This window comes from Mytilus californianus, unplaced genomic scaffold (genome assembly GCF_021869535.1).
Source record: "Mytilus californianus isolate M0D057914Y unplaced genomic scaffold, xbMytCali1.0.p SCAF_8, whole genome shotgun sequence".
In the NCBI taxonomy this organism is placed as follows: Eukaryota; Metazoa; Mollusca; class Bivalvia; order Mytilida; family Mytilidae; genus Mytilus; species Mytilus californianus.
In genome coordinates this window covers 99,508,065-99,526,001 of record NW_026262734.1, presented here as the reverse complement: position 1 = coordinate 99,526,001, position 17,937 = coordinate 99,508,065, and the positions used below count along the sequence as shown (strand labels likewise).

Below are 17,937 nucleotides of genomic sequence, written 5' to 3'. Positions count from 1 at the left end.
GCTATATGGTTCACTGTTTGTCCCTCAGCGATGAGCAGAAGCCATACCTTATAGTAAGCTATAAGAAAATCAGTATCACAACATGTGAAACAATTCAAAAGAAAGAAAACAAAATCCTGATTAATGCTAAAGCAATAAACAAAAACGAAAAAAATTGGCAGACAGCAACGAACGACAACCACTGAGTTACAGGTTCCGGACTTGGGACAGGCACAAAAAGAACGTGGCGGGGTTACAAAAATCATAAGCGCCAAAATCCTCCTTAAACCAAGACTTGACTCATTAAACCCTAACAAAAGAGTATCCGTTATTACTGAAGCAAGCTCAAAGCCCAATTCCAACTAATGAATAAACCATGTTTTCCTAGACTAATATATCAATCAGTACACATCCAATGGATTTAATGTAAAGGCGACATTAATGTGTTTTTCTACAATTTTATTTATCCTTTGTTTTACAAACACATGTTTATTTTAGTCCATAAATAAACATATATGATATATAAAATACCGGAAATAGAAAGCGTAACATCTGGATGCATGGAAATTGAAAAAGCCGAGTAAAACATACTTCAAAACTTGATGACTTTTGTAATCACTTAAATCTATAAAACACGACAGACTTGTGACTGTTATTTAAAACGACAAGTTTACAGAAATCCCTACTAAATGTCACACTATAAGGATAGGAGATGCCATCGTCTTTTCTTAAGACAGTATCGTGAAATTTACCGTCTGGAGAAAGTCTCAGTATACTATGGGTATTATACCCAGCCAAGTACACGTTTTCATGTCTATCCATCGTTATACCGGCTACTCCGGAAATTTTGTTATACCGGTATACCGGCGTCCCATCTAATTTTACACAACGTAAATCACCTCTACTGCGAACAAGCAATTGACTGTTAAGTGCGTTATATACAATGAAATAAATAGGCGATCTGCAACATGGTATTTTAGACTGGTACAATCCGTTTGTATCTAATACATGAATGCTTCCTTGTTCATCGCCACAAAATATTTTATCTTCGGTCGCCGCAACGCCATTAAAAGCAAACCAAACGTGTACTTGATTTCCTATTGTCATGGAAGCGGTGTCGATAAATTGTACGGACTTAGCCAATGGCATTGTCACAACCGCTTTACTCGAGTGTGGAATCAATGCTATACCAAATGGATCACTCGGGAATGTCATTTCCTTCTCAAAATACTTGCACTCACTGTATACATAAACTTTTGGATATGACGGGTTATAATTGCAAAGTAGTAGTTTATTATCGCGAGTAACGACTAAATCTGTCAAATAATAATTTTCACCGGATTTCAAATTTAATTTTACACCACTCTTAAATTCAATTAACGGCTTTGCTGTATATGGCTGTGCTTGCGCTTTCTGATTCCTCAATGGTCGGTACTGGACACTACACGATCGGTTCCTATCGATAACTGATCCTATGGAACCCATATTTAGATTTTTTCTTTCATAAAACTTTATTTCAACTTGTTTTGTGGACGAAATTATGTAATCAAGTTTGCTCTCCGCTTTTTGAATTTCAGAAACGTTTTCGCGTAAAGCTAGAAAAAGTTGGTTGTTTGAGCCATGATTTTTCAGAAACTCAAGTTCGTTTTTACTGTCAGAGAGAGTCGTTGACAACTTTGATATGTCATCTTTTTGTTTCTGGATCTCAGCTTCATTTTTCTCTTGCATTGTTACAACCTTCGCTACCAGATCGCACTCTAAGTCATCAATGTGTTTTATCAACCGAATTTTGAGCATGCGTATTTGCTCTGTAATTGTTATTTTATTCTGTTCAAGCAATTGAAGGTTTTGTTCCCTATTCGCAAGAAGATGATCCAAAGTTTCTACAATGTGTGTTATATCTTTAAAGATGTCCACAAATAAAGAAGAGTTTTTTACACCCTTTGCCGCTTGGTCTAAAGGTAACACTTTTTCACATAGTCTGTGACAGTCCGGAATGCAGACACGACAACACACAGATTCGTGATCAGTGCAGTAATAATCCAATAATATATCAACATGAATGTTACAATATTTCTTTGCAGACTCAGGAACATGAATTGTGGAGCCAATTGTCGACAAATCAATCACATGGTGTGATTTGAACGCTTTGAAGCGCAGGTGAGATTCGGCGCAATCTTTACAAAGTTGTTCTTCACAGTCAGCACAATATCTCGTCGCAAATGAAGACTTGTCTTCTTCGGAACATGGGTCACAGAAAGCTTGAGACGCCATATTGTTCTTCGCCTGTAAATAATTAGAATATTTATCGTTATTTTTATGTCGTTATTTACGTCATAAAAAAGCAATGAAGTTCATACAAGCAAATATACTATATTAAAATAAGAAGATGTGGTATGCTTGCAAATGAGACAACTTTTCTATAGCTACTAAAGACCACATTACGTAGAAGTTAACAACTGTAGGTCACCGTACGCGGACTTCAACAATGAACAAAACCCATACTGCATAGCAAGATATAAATATAATGTGTTGCAGAGGCGGATTTAGAGGGTTTTCCAGGGGGGCCGCCCCCTTTTGTGGGAACAAATTGGTTGATTATTTAGGGAATCACTGAAGCATGACTGGAGCGGGCCTCCCTCTTAGGCAGTCAGTGCCCCCCTGAAATTTTTACAGTTTGTTTTAATGTTGTGGTGATGCACCACTGTACCATTTTTTAGAGTTTGGGGTTAGCGCTCACAAACATGTTTAACCCCGTCACATTATGTGCGTGACGCCAGAGCCTGTAGGCGCTCACAAATATGTTTAACATCGTCATATTATGTGCATCACGCCAGAACCTGTAGGCGCTCACAAACAGGTTTTACTCCGTCACATTATGTGCGTGACGCCAGAGCCTGTAGGCACTCACAAACATGTTTAACCCCGTCACATTATGTGCGTGACGCCAGAGCCTGTAGGCGCTCACAGACATGTTTAACCCCGTCGTTTTATGTGCGTGACGCCAGAGCCTGTAGACACTCACAAACATGTTTAAACCCGTCACATTATGTGCGTGACGCCAGAGCCTGTAGGCGCTCACAGACATGTTTAACCCCGTCACATTATGTGCGTGACGCCAGAGCCTGTAGGCAAGTGATCATTTATTGCTGTCTTCCATAATAATTGTTTTTGGTTACTTTTTAAGATAAATCAGGCCGGTGCTTTTCGCTTTTGAATGTTTTTATATTTTGTCATCCAGGAGTCATTGGTGTTCTTTTTTCATTGTGTCATATTTTGTCATCTCGGGGTCTTATATATCTTACTTTGTTGTATCAGCTTTGCTTATTATTGAAGGCCGCACACTGACCTGTAGTCAGTTTTTTGTGTCCTGTCTCAAGCGGATAGGTGTCGCGTTTGTAATCAAATCACAACTCCTTATTTTTATAAAGCAATCCTTTGAACCCTTTGGATTCGAGAATCAATATATAAAATAACAGCCTTTTTTATGCCCCACCTAGGGCATTATGTTTTTCGATCTGTGCGTCCGTCCGTCCGTCCGTCCGTTTGTTCGTCCATCCGTCCTTTCGTCCGTCCGTCTGTTCCGCTCCAGGCTAAAGTTTTTGGTCAAGGTAATTTTTGATGAAGTTGAAGTCCAATCAACTTGAAACTTGGTACACATGTTTCCTATGATATGATCTTTCTAATTTTAATGCCAAATTAGAGTTATGACCCCAATTTCACGGTCCACTGAACATAGAAAATGAAAATGATAGTGCGAGTTGGGCATCCGTATTCTATGGACACATTCTTGTTTTACAATTTGACGAAATCAAAAGTTATCAACGACGACATAATAGGAAGTGCAGAATTGCATTGTATGTTATGTAATCTTGCTTTCCATTGGTTAAGAAGGAACTTTTTGACATACTTTTTTAAGTTCTCAATTTTATCACGTATGTGGCCTGTTGCAAGTTTATGACTATCCAATATACCCTCATTTATACATGACCTATCTAGTGTCTTAATTGTTTGTTTGTTCCATCCTGAACATGCATGACATATTTGCCACTGGACGTAAAGCAAACAATAATCAATTAACCAATATCATCCTACATATAGTTCGAGTAATTCGAGTATACACCAAAGTTTTAAACCAATTCATTACACATCGGACTCTCTTGTCGGGTTTTGAACTAATGATAGTGATAATGAATTCCTAAGTAATTCAATGATATACTTACTGAAATGAATTTTGTAGTTGCTTCCTGTGATTTTAAGTAAAGATCGAAGACGCCATTTATTTCACAATAACAACAAAATATTTATCAAATGTTTATTTACTGTGCTTTAAATATTGATCGATCGAATACTTATAGTATATACGTTAAAGGTCTCCACTGAAAGGAAAATATTGAAATAATTGTACATTTTCTACGCTACGATGGTTACTACCATTGACATTATATTTTTTAAAATCTTGATTAGAGAGGTACTTTTAGGGAAGACGTAACTTTAAGGTATAGTACTACGGCATACCAAAGCCAACGTGGTGATCATGTCGTTTGGTGTTATAATGCATATTTATAAAGTTCGTTTTAGAAAATTATAAATCATCGACACGCTGCATAAAACCAAATTGTAATACTAAAAAATTAATTGAATATGAAAAGTTGAAGACGAAAGCACCAACAAACACATTAAATCGGTGTTTAAAATAAAGTTATTTTTACATCAGTTTTCAACAACTGATAGATTAAACATACGTGAATATCAGAGGCGGATTTAGGGGGCAGGGGACCCGGCCCCCCTTATGGAGCTTAATACAAGATAAAAGCATAGAGTTTTTACAGGTTTCAATCCAAACATAGGCTTGCCAGCCCCTTCCCCCTCTTTTTTCAAAATCCTGGATCCGCACCTGAACATTTCTATCAAATGACGGATAAACATAGGAAATTAGAAATGCTATCAACTCCAACGTATTATTTTTAAATTTCACATTTCCACAGTGAAAGAAAAAAGGAAATCGATAAAACAAACATCGTCTGTATTGTCGGGAGCTAGTACAGGCATTTTCAAAAATTAAGAAAATGTTATCGCTTATATTTTTGAATTGTTACATACATTTTCCGCCGGAATGTTAAAGATTACATTGTGTTTTTTTCCACGGGAATGTGAGAGGTTATATTCCTGAGTTGGTATAGGCATTTTTCACGGGGATGTGCTAGGTTATATCATTGCGTTGGAAATAAGGAAGTATGGGTGCAATTTATCCATTTTATCAATTTATCAAATGACACAGATATAGACAAAATGTAAAACACTTTAAACGAGAAAAAAATCTTTTTATGGAAAACCAATAATAGAAAAACGAATATAGCAGACATCAGCTAAAGCTAAATAAACCATTGAATTATATCTATATTTGTTTTTTTTTGTCATAAATCAGGGTGTTGGATTTCTTGCACAATTGACTTTTCAATTGGTCCTATTATGGCCTTTTAAGCTGACAGTATGGATTTACTCATATTATTAGGTCATATTAGCTTATCACAATGTCATTTGAACTCTGGTTGATTATATATATAAGTTTTATCATTTGCAATTAAAAAAAAAACTTCTTATTTTTATGTTGTTACATTTTCAACGTCGAGTAAACTAAAACTAGTTTGACTACAACAAAAAGGCCCTTTATAGTATACAAGTACAAGCAACTGAAAATCCCCCAAAATGGAATGTCATTGAATTTTTGATACTAATAATGCGAAGTTTATATTAATTAGTAGTGTTCACATTGGCATTCTGCATTTGACGGATTATAAAAAGCAATACTATTTTAATCCTTATTTACAGCAAATCCAGCAGATTTAGATGATAACCAGAAAAGATGGCTGGTTGTTGGAATATGTCTTCACAGCGTAATATCACCAGCATATGTTGTTTCAATTTTAACAGTACTCTATAATGAATTAACCCTCAAACTGAAGATTGATACGCAAACATATCCAGCACAATTAAAGCAACATCAACCAACAAACGCCTACCTGAATTACGAAGCTGTCAACAACAACAAAGCAATGTATATTTATCAGAAAGCAAAGTACGACTACACAATCAGGAGTGTTGTTGATTTATCCAAGCTATTTCTACAGACACACATGACACACTTTACACACTTTGATGACACATGCGACTCCTCCGCTGTGTTGGGATTAATCGTTAACATCGACAAGTTCCCTTCAGTGGTAAAGTCAGATGCGGATGATTTACGTATAGTATCTGTATAAATTGATATCTTACCGTTTTGCCCCCCCCCCCCCCCCCCCCCCCACCCAATTTTTTTTTTATGTGTTTCATAGAAATGATATTCCTTTGTAAAACTATTGTTTTTACTTTCTAAATCAATATTTTATCACTATTTGTCGAGAGATCCTAATTTTCTACAAAGCTATATTAAACATTAGTTGATATGTTCAAATGACTATAAATCACTATTTTTCGTTACAAAAGAACCTAAATTTACAAAGTTATAACAAACATTGGTTCAGTTTTTTCAAATTACTAGACAGAATTATAAACACACAACAGACACAATGCATATTGTGAACCAGTTCCTTTAATCTTGAACCAATCATCATTTGTGCGACGGAGAAATATTTAATAAATTAAAAACATAATTACACCTTATGTAAGAATCCTGGGTTTTGATTGGTTGATAGCCAGTGTATTTTTCACCAATTTACTTTTATCGAATGAATATCGTTCATTTTTAAACAGCGCCGGGGTATATGCAAAAAGGATATGCCTTTTTTACCCTCTCTGCCGTGGTATTTGCCAAAAAATTCTCTATCCGACTGGACGCTTGTAATGTCACGATCATCAATGCGTTTTATGTCACGATCATCAATGCGTTTTGTACGTTAACATTCGGTGTAATTAAACAGATATAGCATGTTCTTGAGGGGTATTTGCGAAAAATACCAGTCTTGAGAATGAATTTCCCTCGCCTTACGGCTCGTGAAATTTAACATTCTCTCGACTGGTATTTTTCGCAAATACCCCTCCTTAACATGATATATCTGTTCAAAATTAAGTGTTTGAAATGCTGTACTATCTGTAACAGAACATTAGAATTAAAACAAAAAATGTGTATATGTCAAGATAATGATTTATTGTCATTTAATAGTTATATAAGAAAACACGAAATTCACACGAGAAAAAAATCACGTGAAATTCACCCCCAACAAGCTGATACGTATTTTTATCAATGTGAATGTCACGTGGACTATACAAACAACACTCAAACTACATCATGAATTACACGTGAGATTCAAATAAATCTTAATTCACGTGAAATTCACGTGAGTGAAATTTACTTGTGTAGGTGGTAAAGCACTCGAATCTTGAAACACTCAATGATCAGTCAGTATTTCAAAGAACGAATGTGTTTAAAAAATAAAACAGTTAAACACGACGGGTGCCACTTGTAAAGCAGTATTTTTTCTACATAAGAAAATGCCTGTACCAAGTCAGGAATATGACAGTTGTTATCCATTCGTTTGATGTGTTTGTTTTTTTTTTTTTGATTTTGCCATTTGATTGGGGACTTTCCTTTTTGAATTTTCCTCGGAGTTCAGTATTTTTGTGATTTTACTTTTTTCTTATTATTCTTGAGCAGCTGAGATTACTCCCAATTTATGGTGGGGTTCGTGTTGCTCAGTCTTTAGTTTTCTATGTTGTGTTTTGTGTACTGTTGTTTGTCTGTTTGTCTTTTTTTCTTTTTTAGCCATGGCGTTGTCAGTTATTTTCGACTTATGTGTTTGAATGTCCCTTTGGTATTTTTCGCCTCTCTTTTAAAAAATTACGTTTATAATTTGTACAAGAAAGTCACTGTCACATGATAGCAAACAACAATCGTTCATTTGTTTATGAATAACAAGGAAAATGTAGTGACTGGTCATGATCATTGTGAAAAATTTTGATGTCTTTCTATTTAATCTGTCAAGAACTCCCTTATCTAAGTCTTTGAATACCAGTAATACATTGAATTTTATTTCACGTCAGGTACGAAGAAATATAAGGAATCCATGGGATCATTGTTATTTCACTGAGTGGGACGCTGTTAAGTATTCCGATTCATTCCAGCTGATGGAGAAGCTAGTTAAAGACCTCAGTCTGAGTTCCACCGAAGAACATCAAATCTTTAGGTAAATGAAAAAATGGGAAATAAATGGTAATGAACAAAAATTTATGAGATTTTAATTGAAAAAAAAAAATTTTAGTTTGCCGAATGTCTTTCGGAAAAGATTACATATTTGTAGGAAATATCACTTTTTTGAAACTACACTCAAATGATTTCATCCTTAATCTATATTCGCCGCGATATGCCGTTTTTCTGCCGAGGCGTAAAACCATCACCAAGCAACCAATCTATATATTTATCATTTGTATATTACAATGCAAAAATGTATTATATGAATGGTGTACTTGAGATAAACGGATTTTAACATGTGAAAATATATTTTTTATTCAATTGACAATTGAAAATCTATCAACGTAATAGAAATACGTTAATAATCCTGATAGATATAAGAAGATGTGGTATGAGTGCCAATGAGACAACTCTCCATCCAAGTCAAAATTTATAAAAGTAAACCATTATAGGTCAAAGTACGGTCCTCAACACGGAGCCTTGGCTCACACCGAACAGCAAGCTACAAAGGGCCCCAATTACTAATGTAAAACCATTCAAACGGGAAAACCAACGGTCTAATCTATATAAAAAACGAGAAACACTTATGAACCACATCAACAGACGACAACAACTGAACATCAGATTCCTGACTTAGGACAGGTGCAAACAATTGCAGCGGGTTAAACGTTTTAATGGTACCAAACCTTTACCCTTATCTGAAACAATAGTGTGACATCACAACATAGAAAGACACACTATAAATATCAATTGAAATGGCTTAATTCAATCAAAAGACATATTAACACCAGTGAACATACACTGAACAAATAAATTTGATCTATGATACAATGTAAATACAAAATAAATGATACCCATTAGTCACATACAAAAGCACTAGCTACTACCGTCAACGTTTGGAATACCAAACAAAGGCATTATAATTATGGTGGCTTGTTTGCCTTTATTTAGTTAGTTATCAGCTGAACGTATCGTAAACAGCAATGAGAAAAATTACAATTGACGGCGGTACTTCATAAGTTCTACTCAATCCATTTAGGAACAGATGAAACATGTTTAACGTTTATGTAGTTGTTCAGTCGTACAGTAAATTAAAATGTTTAATCAACCGAGTTCTTTCTGTTTAGATCAACATTTTTTGGGTGGTACAACTCTTGGTCTTGAATTAGTCAATGATATTCGTCAACACACACAGGTTTTAGCTGAATATACAAAACTTGTATCAAATGAAACAGATCATAATTCTATGAGGATCAAACAAGTACTGGAGAATTTTGATATCCTCCTGAATAAATTAACTCAGTTAGAAAAAGACATGAAGACAGGAGATTTGGAAATAAACAAAGTAAGTTAAACTTCGATAAATTTATTGGAAACCTCTGGAGATTTGTTTTATTATGGTCATTTGCAATCTGCATACAACTATCACCCATTGTTGGTAGGTGTTAATGATTAAGGCTTTATGGTTGAATATAAAGAGCTAATATTAATGTCCTGTTACTTTTATGTGACACTGTTGCAGTATATGTAAAGATTTTCTTACATGGAACTTGTAACTTGAATTTGTGACTAACAGCACATGCACAATAACGAATGTGCAGAAATTAAACAAGTTTATTTTATTGCAATTTATTTTTCGTATTTTAGACTAAAAGTTTCTGTAATGATGAACCCAAAAATACTTAGCTATGGCATCTATATCCAAAATAAAAATAAGGACATGTGGTATGATTGCCAACGAGACAAATGATATCAAATATATATGTCAAAAACGTCAGGTCCCTGCACGGCCTTCAATAATTTTACATTAATTTTTAGGTTTTAATTATATCACTTTTCCAGAATTTTTAATTAATCTAACGTTGAAAACTTTATTAGTCTCTTTATGATAACATTAATGCACTTTTAATTTTCTATAACTATAGAAAAACAAAAGAATTTTAATTTTTATTCTAACCTCAGTTATATTAGACATCAGTATAGAACTCATCAGATACCAGAATTATAGTTTTGTACGCCAGACGCGTTTCGTTGACAAACGCCTTATCAGTGACACTCGAATCAAAAGAGTTAAAAAGGCCAAATAAAGTATAAAGGTGACGAGCAGTGAGGATCCAAATATTAAGATAATCTTTTCTTAGGGTAGAAAATCCTTAGTATTTCTAAAAATTCAAAGTTTTGAAAGTAGTTAATTTAAAATTATGATAAATTATATGATAATTCATTTCAACACAGAAGTGCTATATTCCTTTAACATGAGACTGTGAAACATTAAAGTATAAATATGATCCCTATGGCCATGTATTTACACGGGAACAAACAATCGTTTAGGACCTAGAGGATATAAACTCTCTGAAAAAGAACCTATATATTGTCTTTCGTTGAAAATAAATTGGAAATTTAACAATGTCTTCAGGTCAAACAAGGTGTTCTTTTATCCTATTGTAAAAATGGTGTTAATGTGAGAAATCTGACAAAAATCCCGTGATACATATATATACATGTATTTGAAAATATATCTGAACATTGTGCATATTCCCATATCACACTTCGAAAAAAAAATGTAAAAAGAGTGTTATCACACTTCGAAAAAAATATATAAAGAGTGTTAGAAAAAAAAAAAAATAACGTAAATACCGATCTCCAAGGAAATTAAAAAACCGGAAGACCCTTACCAAATGACAAAATTCAAAAAGCTAAAATACATCAACTGAATGGAAAACAACTTTCATATTCCTGACTAGGTAAAGGCGTTCCCTTATGTAGAAAATGGTGGATTAAACCTGGTTTTATAGCTAGCTAAACCTCTCATTTATATAGCAGTCGCATAAATTTCCATTATATTGACAACTATGTGTGAACAAAACAAACAGACATTATACAGGTAAAAATGTCAAAAATATAGGAGTACAGCAATCATAATTGTGTAAAGGAAGAAAAAAATCCAAATAGACAAAGAACACAAGCAAAAATGATAGACAAGATTACAAAAAATGACCAAAGCACAATAACACAATGGCGGGATGTATAAGCACCAAGCCACACAAAACGGATATAATAAAAAATGAACTAAACAGTAAATGTTAATTATTTACAAGACCAAATAAAAGAACACTATAACACGTAATTTAGATGATAAACAACGTCAGTACATATAATTTATACTTCAAAACCATCATGTATTATTTGTGAAGTTCATACATATAAAACTAAGGAGATGTGGTATGATTGCCAATGAGACAACCATCCACCAAAGTTCATATGAAGTGGATGTAAGCAATTATAGACAACCGTACGGTCTTCATCAATGAGAAAAACCCATACCGTGTGGTCGGCTATAAAAGGCTGCGACATAAACATATTTATCAACATGGTCTTGGTATCTTGGTATGTTTTGATGAACTTTTTTTAGAAAAAGGACAAGACGTTCTTTGATATAATAAAATTGAGAATGGAAATAGGGAATATGTCAAAGAGACAACAACCCGACCAAAGAGCACATAACAGCCGAAGGCCACCAATTGGTCTTCAACGCTGCGAGAAAATCCCGCACCCGGAGGTGGTCCTCAGCTGGCCCCTAAATAAAAATGTGTACTAGTTCAGTGAAAATGGACATCATACTAAACTCCAAAACATATAAATGAACTAAATTTAAAAAAACATACAAGACTTACAAAGACCAGAGGCTCCTGACTTGGGACAGGCGCACACATGGGGCGGGGTTAAACATGTATTGTGAGATTTCAACCGTCCCCTATACCTCTAGCCAATGTAGTATATAAAGGAACCAATACCAATACGCACAGTAAAATTCAGTTTAAAAGAATTCCGAGTTCGATGTCAGAATAGTCAATAAAAGAAACTAAGGAAAATAACAATGATACATAAATTAACAAAGGACTACTAGCAGTTACTGACATGACAGCTCCAGACCTCAATTAAACTGATTGAAAGATAATGTCATCTTCATATGAAAATCAAGTACAATCCCTCCCGTTAGGGGTTTAGTATCATTCCATCATAAAATATATGAGGAGAGCATAACCCGTGTCATGCCAAAAACTGGTTTTAGAATAAATGTGTTTATTTCCGATGCAAAGACCCTATGAGTGAATTAATATTAATACCAAAATATGCATTCCTTTATGACCTGACAACAGTATCGTAACTAAATCCCTTCCGAAAAAGTCATCATATGAAAATCAAGTACAATCCCTCCCGTCACGGGTTTAGTATCATACCATCATAAACTATATGAGAAGAACATAACCCGTATCATGCCAACAACTGGTTTTATAATAAATGTGTTTATTTCCGATGCAAAGACCGTATGAGTGAGTCAATATTAATACCAAAATATGCAATCCTTAATGAACTGACAACAGTATCGTAACTATATCCCTTCCGAATAAGTCTGTTTAAAGGTTTGGTTAGCTTTTGAGGTGAATGCCGACATTTTTGTGCTTTGTAAATAATATCACCATAAAAGATTGGTTGTGAAATACTTGAACGTATAAGATGTCTGCATGTTGATTTTAAATTTATGAAATATGTCCTTGTACCGATGAAAAATTTAGTAAATGTTTTGACTAGTTTGTGATATTGAAAACCCTGGTGTAATAAGTTTTAATAAGTGGTGTAAACATGTAGTATTTTTTAGAAAGTTGTTTTGTTCGGTATAATAAAACACTTATTGACTTGTTATTAGGGTAATAGCAAGTTTGTTGTCGCTTTGATACTTACTATTGCACTCGGCTTCGCCTCGAGCAATAGTTGGTATCCAAGGGACAACAAACTTGCTATTAAAAACAAAACAACTTTCTAAAAAATACTACATGTTTACACCACTTGGAAAAACACCAAATAGTCATATAGACATGTACAAGATTAACTATCAGGTTTTTGTTATTTGCCCGTGTGGTATTTGTCAATATTTTGATTACTGTAATCAAGACCAGGAATCCTTGTGTAAAAACTCACGTGCATATAATAAACACTAGATAAGATATTTTACCATACACCAAAGCAATCCCTGATTATGAAGACGACGACATACCGATACCATAAATTTGTTATCTTTTAGTTCTTAAAATATGTCTTTTTCTTTTTTAATTACTTCTGGTAAGTAATATCTAAATTTGAAATTACGACGACAGACACATACAGATCATACCGTTTACGATATTTCAGAGTTTAACGTTGTCAAGCGCACAAATCCAAGCAAAATAGGCTATGACGTCATTGTTGTCCAATGAAAAGTTAATATGAAAAATCCGGGAAATATGTTGATAAAACTATTGACCGGGGTAATAGTCTTTGAAACTATTGACTGACAAAAAGTCTGTGGAATATAATAGCACAAATATTTCATTCTTTTTTATATAGAAAAACATACTGAGGTATAATAATTAACAATAATATCGCAACCACAACTCTGATAAGGGCTTTTCTGGACATCTTAATGTCCATACTATTGGCTACCTTAAATACACAAAAACACCGTCAAACAGTCTTTAATTTCTACTACCTATCTTTCTGTGACTTAAACAAGATTCCCAAATAACTTGTAATTTCATATTGTTTTAAAACATATAAAGTTAATAAAATCTAATTTATCTTCACCTTGACATCATATATGTACATTTCGGTTATACAATTTATCCATAAGTTGTAGATATTCCTATGGATTCAAATTGTTGCCTTTAATATCACACTTGTTCCTGTACTGTTACGAATCAAAGTTTTTGGTCAAACTCAGTTAAGATCCGTCTTCATTCCCTTTAATGGATAAATGGGATAACGCTAACCATGACCTTGGTGATATCTTTGCTAATAATGATATTAAATAAATAAAGTGTTTCAAATTATATTACGGAAATTTTACTCATTCCAACATATTCCAAATAAATTGAATTCTGTCGATATTATGTATTATATTTTGGCAATACACAAAGCCATTAATTTCTCTGCATGTCTACTACGTCCTAATATTAAATCCATTCGATGTTCGACAACATCATTTATTTCAGAAACTGCGAGTACTCTTTAGTTAGATCGCTACTCTGTGTCTTTTGTTATCATGTTTGCTGTTTGCTGTTTTCTGTAGTTCGTGTCGATCTTATGAGTCTAGTCATTACCAACTTATTTTTTGTTTGCTCTTATGCTGTGAGTTTACACAACTGTCACATGTAAGGAAGATAAGAAAGAGAGCTCAAATGCTCTATAAATGTAATTCCAAACTAATTAAAACGACATCTGAAATATATACAGCAGTATTTTTACAGAATACTTTGTTAATCCAGTTCAAATGTGTTCATACAGTAATGACAGTTTCTGGCTTTCACACATGACAAACTCGGAGGTAACTGATATACTACATGTATGTATTTTCTCAACTAACCCAAAGGGCCAAGTAAGATTTTATCATCACTTGGCGTCCATCGTCCGTCGTGTTAACATTTACATAAATCATCTCTTCTGAAATTGCAGAGTCAATTGGAACTTAAGGTGGCCATAATCATCCTTAGGGATCTGGCTTGAAAAAAAAGTGTCCGATGATCCCTTTTTTAACCAAAATGGTTGGTATGGTTTATCATACTGCATTGAGAAAGTTTTGTCTTTATCTTGAAAACCACCATAGAGTGATAGAAAATCTGACTGGTGCTTGAATGTATAAAATGTTGAGATAGACCTATTTAAATCATATATGTCACTCTACCTATAGTAGTTACTGCCCTTAAATGGTGATTTTTAACAATTTCTTGTAGTTTTGCATATAATTTGTAAAACTACAATAGATTGATCGAATCTTTAAATGGCAAAATGATCCCCAAGATAAGATCTGAAAATAATTTAAATATCCAAAATCCTTGGTGGACTCCTTATACTCCTTGGTACCGTTAATGTTATTATAGGAGTTATAGCCTCTAAATAACAATTTATATAATTTTATGCGTTTTGGCTTGTTATATTTAAAACATTATTAAAGACTAAGAGCAACTGTAAAATTGCAAATAAGATCAGCAGAACAAAATATACAAATTTTTTCAAATATGGACAAAATCGTAGTTGACTCTTTATAGAAATTATTGTCCGAAAATGATAATTTTTACCAATATTTATATCCTAGACCAAAAATATAGATTTAAAAAACTCTGTTAACAGCATAAATGATTAGTAGGACAAGATCGACGAAGTTTCAGGGGACTCAGTTTAGGAGTTATTACCCTTGAATGATGACTTTTATCTATTTTTGCATAAAAACTATGAAAAATAGCGAGAAACTGAAAACAAACAAATTTTACAGCAATACATGATGAACAAATGGTAGTCATGAAATATCTTCTAGTCAGTAATGTTGGAGATTAGCCATTTTTGATAATGTACATATACATAGGTGAGCGACATGGGCTCTTAGCCCTCTAGAATAATCTCGTTGATTGTGGGAATAAGAGATATATAGAAACAGATATTATATTTTTTCCTTAAAGAGGTTGTTGGCTGAAGAGGAAATTCATTTTACACTATTCGGTAAGTAATATAACTATATAAGATTAAAGATATAAGTTGTTCGATAGAATACGAGGAAACAATACAACTTAATTTTATTAACGTAACTATGTGGCAAATGCATAATGCATTTTAAAGAGTATTAATGAACATTTGCCTACATTTACTTTAATAACTACATGTACATAAAAATAAGTAATATTCTTCTGAATCAGCTATACATTTCCAGTTAATAAATTACCAATAAACTTATCTCTCCCCTGAGACTAACAGAACTTTGATATATTAAATTCTAACAACTTTCAAATGTATTGAACGATCTGAAAACGATTTGAAAGGAGACGACTATTTTTTAGGAAAAACGGGACTTGAAAAATATATCACTAAAATGTATTCTTCTTGTTCTACCAAATTGTTTTTGACAGCACTTCTTTAATTTGATTAAAATTGTCCATTAAATAGAAAAAATATGCATGCATGTCACTATATTAAACTCATTCCTAAGAAGAGTTCCCAACCGTCATGAAATTTAACTGATGAGGCTTCTTTAGACAGAAAATGTGTATGACGCACGAAAAAAAAAATTATTCTGATCGAACCAATACCGAAGCAATGCATATTAGGTGGAAATACTCTTTGGACTTATAATCAACTAGAACTGGAAACTGCAATGAAATGAAAGCATAGGATATTTTCGGTTTCACAACTTTTTTTTTAATTTGTAGGGTGTTATTCAGACTCTTGTTTCTGATTTTCTATCTATTGATGGACACATAAAGACGGTTTTCACTGCGAATTGCAATTTTACATGCACCACAGCAGTGCCTGTATGATACATTTTAGGAATGACTGTAATATTCTTTCTGTCTATGAAAAAATAACATAAAAAATGTGCTGCACACTGAATAACCCGCGTAGCGGGTTATTTTAAAGTGTGCACCACATTTTTTATGTTATTTCGAATAGACAGAAAAAATATTACAGTCATTTCTTATAAAATATAATTCTTAATTCCATTTTAAATCGGAGTAAATCATGAAAAAAACGTTGATGATGTCAAGGTCACATTACAAAATTATATCTATGAGCTGATAAACAAAACAACGTCAGCCAATCGGAAGACGCGTTACATCCAAAATTAAATTATTTTATAGTATGATACGACACAATCTGTTTAAACCGTAATTTTGTAACTAATAAAAATTTTCATTTACAAGTAGAAATTTTAAATGGTTAAAGTTCAGAAACAAAATAAATAGTATAAACAATTGAGAGTTATTTGAAAATAAGCAAAATTAAAACTTTACAAAGTTTAGATACGCAGAATGGCGAGATTGTGTTTTGAAAAGAACAAGAACATTTACTTATAGACAAAGGAAGTGATGTTAACCAAGTTGATTTTATGGAGTAGACACCTCTGACAGCTGCGAGTAATGAAGGACATGAGGAGATAGTACAGTTACTTTTTGACAAAGGAAGTGATGTTAAGCAGTTTGATGGGTTTAGGCTCACACCTCTGACAACTGCGTGTAGTGGAGGAAATGAGAAGATAGTACAGTTACTTATAGACAAAGGAGGTGATGTTAACCAGGTTGATGGTATGAAACAGACACCTCTTATTGGTGCTTGTAGTGGAGGACATGAGGAGATAGTACAGATACTTATTGACAAAGGAAGTGATGTTAACCAGTTTGATGGGTTTAGGCTCGCACCTCTGACAACTGCTTGTAGTGGAGGAAATGAGAAGATAGTACAGTTACTTATAGACAAGGGAAGTGATGTTAACCTGGTGGATGATTTGAAACAGACACCTCTGACAACTGCTTGTAGTGGAGAAAATGAGATGATAGTACAGTTACTTACGGACAAAGAAGTGATGTTAATCAGACTGGTAATATAGGACTAACACCTCTGACGACTGTTTGTAGTAGAGGAAATGAAAATATAGTAAAGCTACTTATAGACAAAGGAAGTGATGTTAACCAGGTTGATGGTATGAAACAGACATCTATGACAGCTGCTTGTAGTAGCGGAAAGGATAGACAGAGGATGTAATGTTAACCTGGTGAATGGTATGAAACATACACCTTTTACGACTGCTTGTAGTGGACAAAGTGGAGAGGGAACACTATTTCCATGTTTTGGTCACAGAGGAAATGAAAAGATGGTACAGTTACTTCTAGACAAAGGAAGTGATCTTAACAAGGCAGGTGCTTACGGAGGGACACCTCTGACAATTTCTTTGTGACAGAGAAAAT

The 17,937-nt window shown here is 33.7% G+C and overlaps 2 protein-coding genes and 1 long non-coding RNA gene across 3 annotated transcripts in view; 1 reads left to right on the top strand and 2 right to left on the bottom strand.

Annotated features, from left to right (window-relative positions):
* Nucleotides 1-421: 421 nt before the first annotated feature.
* LOC127711367 (tripartite motif-containing protein 45-like) lies at nucleotides 422-4,312 on the bottom strand. Its single transcript, XM_052217393.1, has 2 exons — nucleotides 4,203-4,312; nucleotides 422-2,265 (listed from the first exon to the last, which is right to left on the bottom strand). Exon 2 carries the CDS (start codon nucleotides 2,251-2,253, stop codon nucleotides 595-597), a length of 1,659 nt encoding a protein of 552 aa, XP_052073353.1. The 5' UTR covers nucleotides 2,254-2,265; nucleotides 4,203-4,312; the 3' UTR covers nucleotides 422-594.
* Nucleotides 4,313-8,170: 3,858 nt separating this feature from the next.
* Nucleotides 8,171-17,937, top strand: part of LOC127710807 (uncharacterized) — a 69,573-nt gene continuing 59,806 nt past the window's right edge. The window contains exon 1 of the mRNA XM_052216765.1: nucleotides 8,171-8,191. The gene's annotated coding sequence lies outside the window, so the exon portion shown is untranslated. The remainder of the gene's footprint in view (nucleotides 8,192-17,937) is intronic.
* Nucleotides 17,175-17,706, bottom strand: LOC127710809 (uncharacterized). The gene is made up of 3 exons (XR_007986344.1): nucleotides 17,663-17,706; nucleotides 17,392-17,465; nucleotides 17,175-17,292 (listed from the first exon to the last, which is right to left on the bottom strand). It is a non-coding gene; the product is annotated as an uncharacterized LOC127710809 (long non-coding RNA).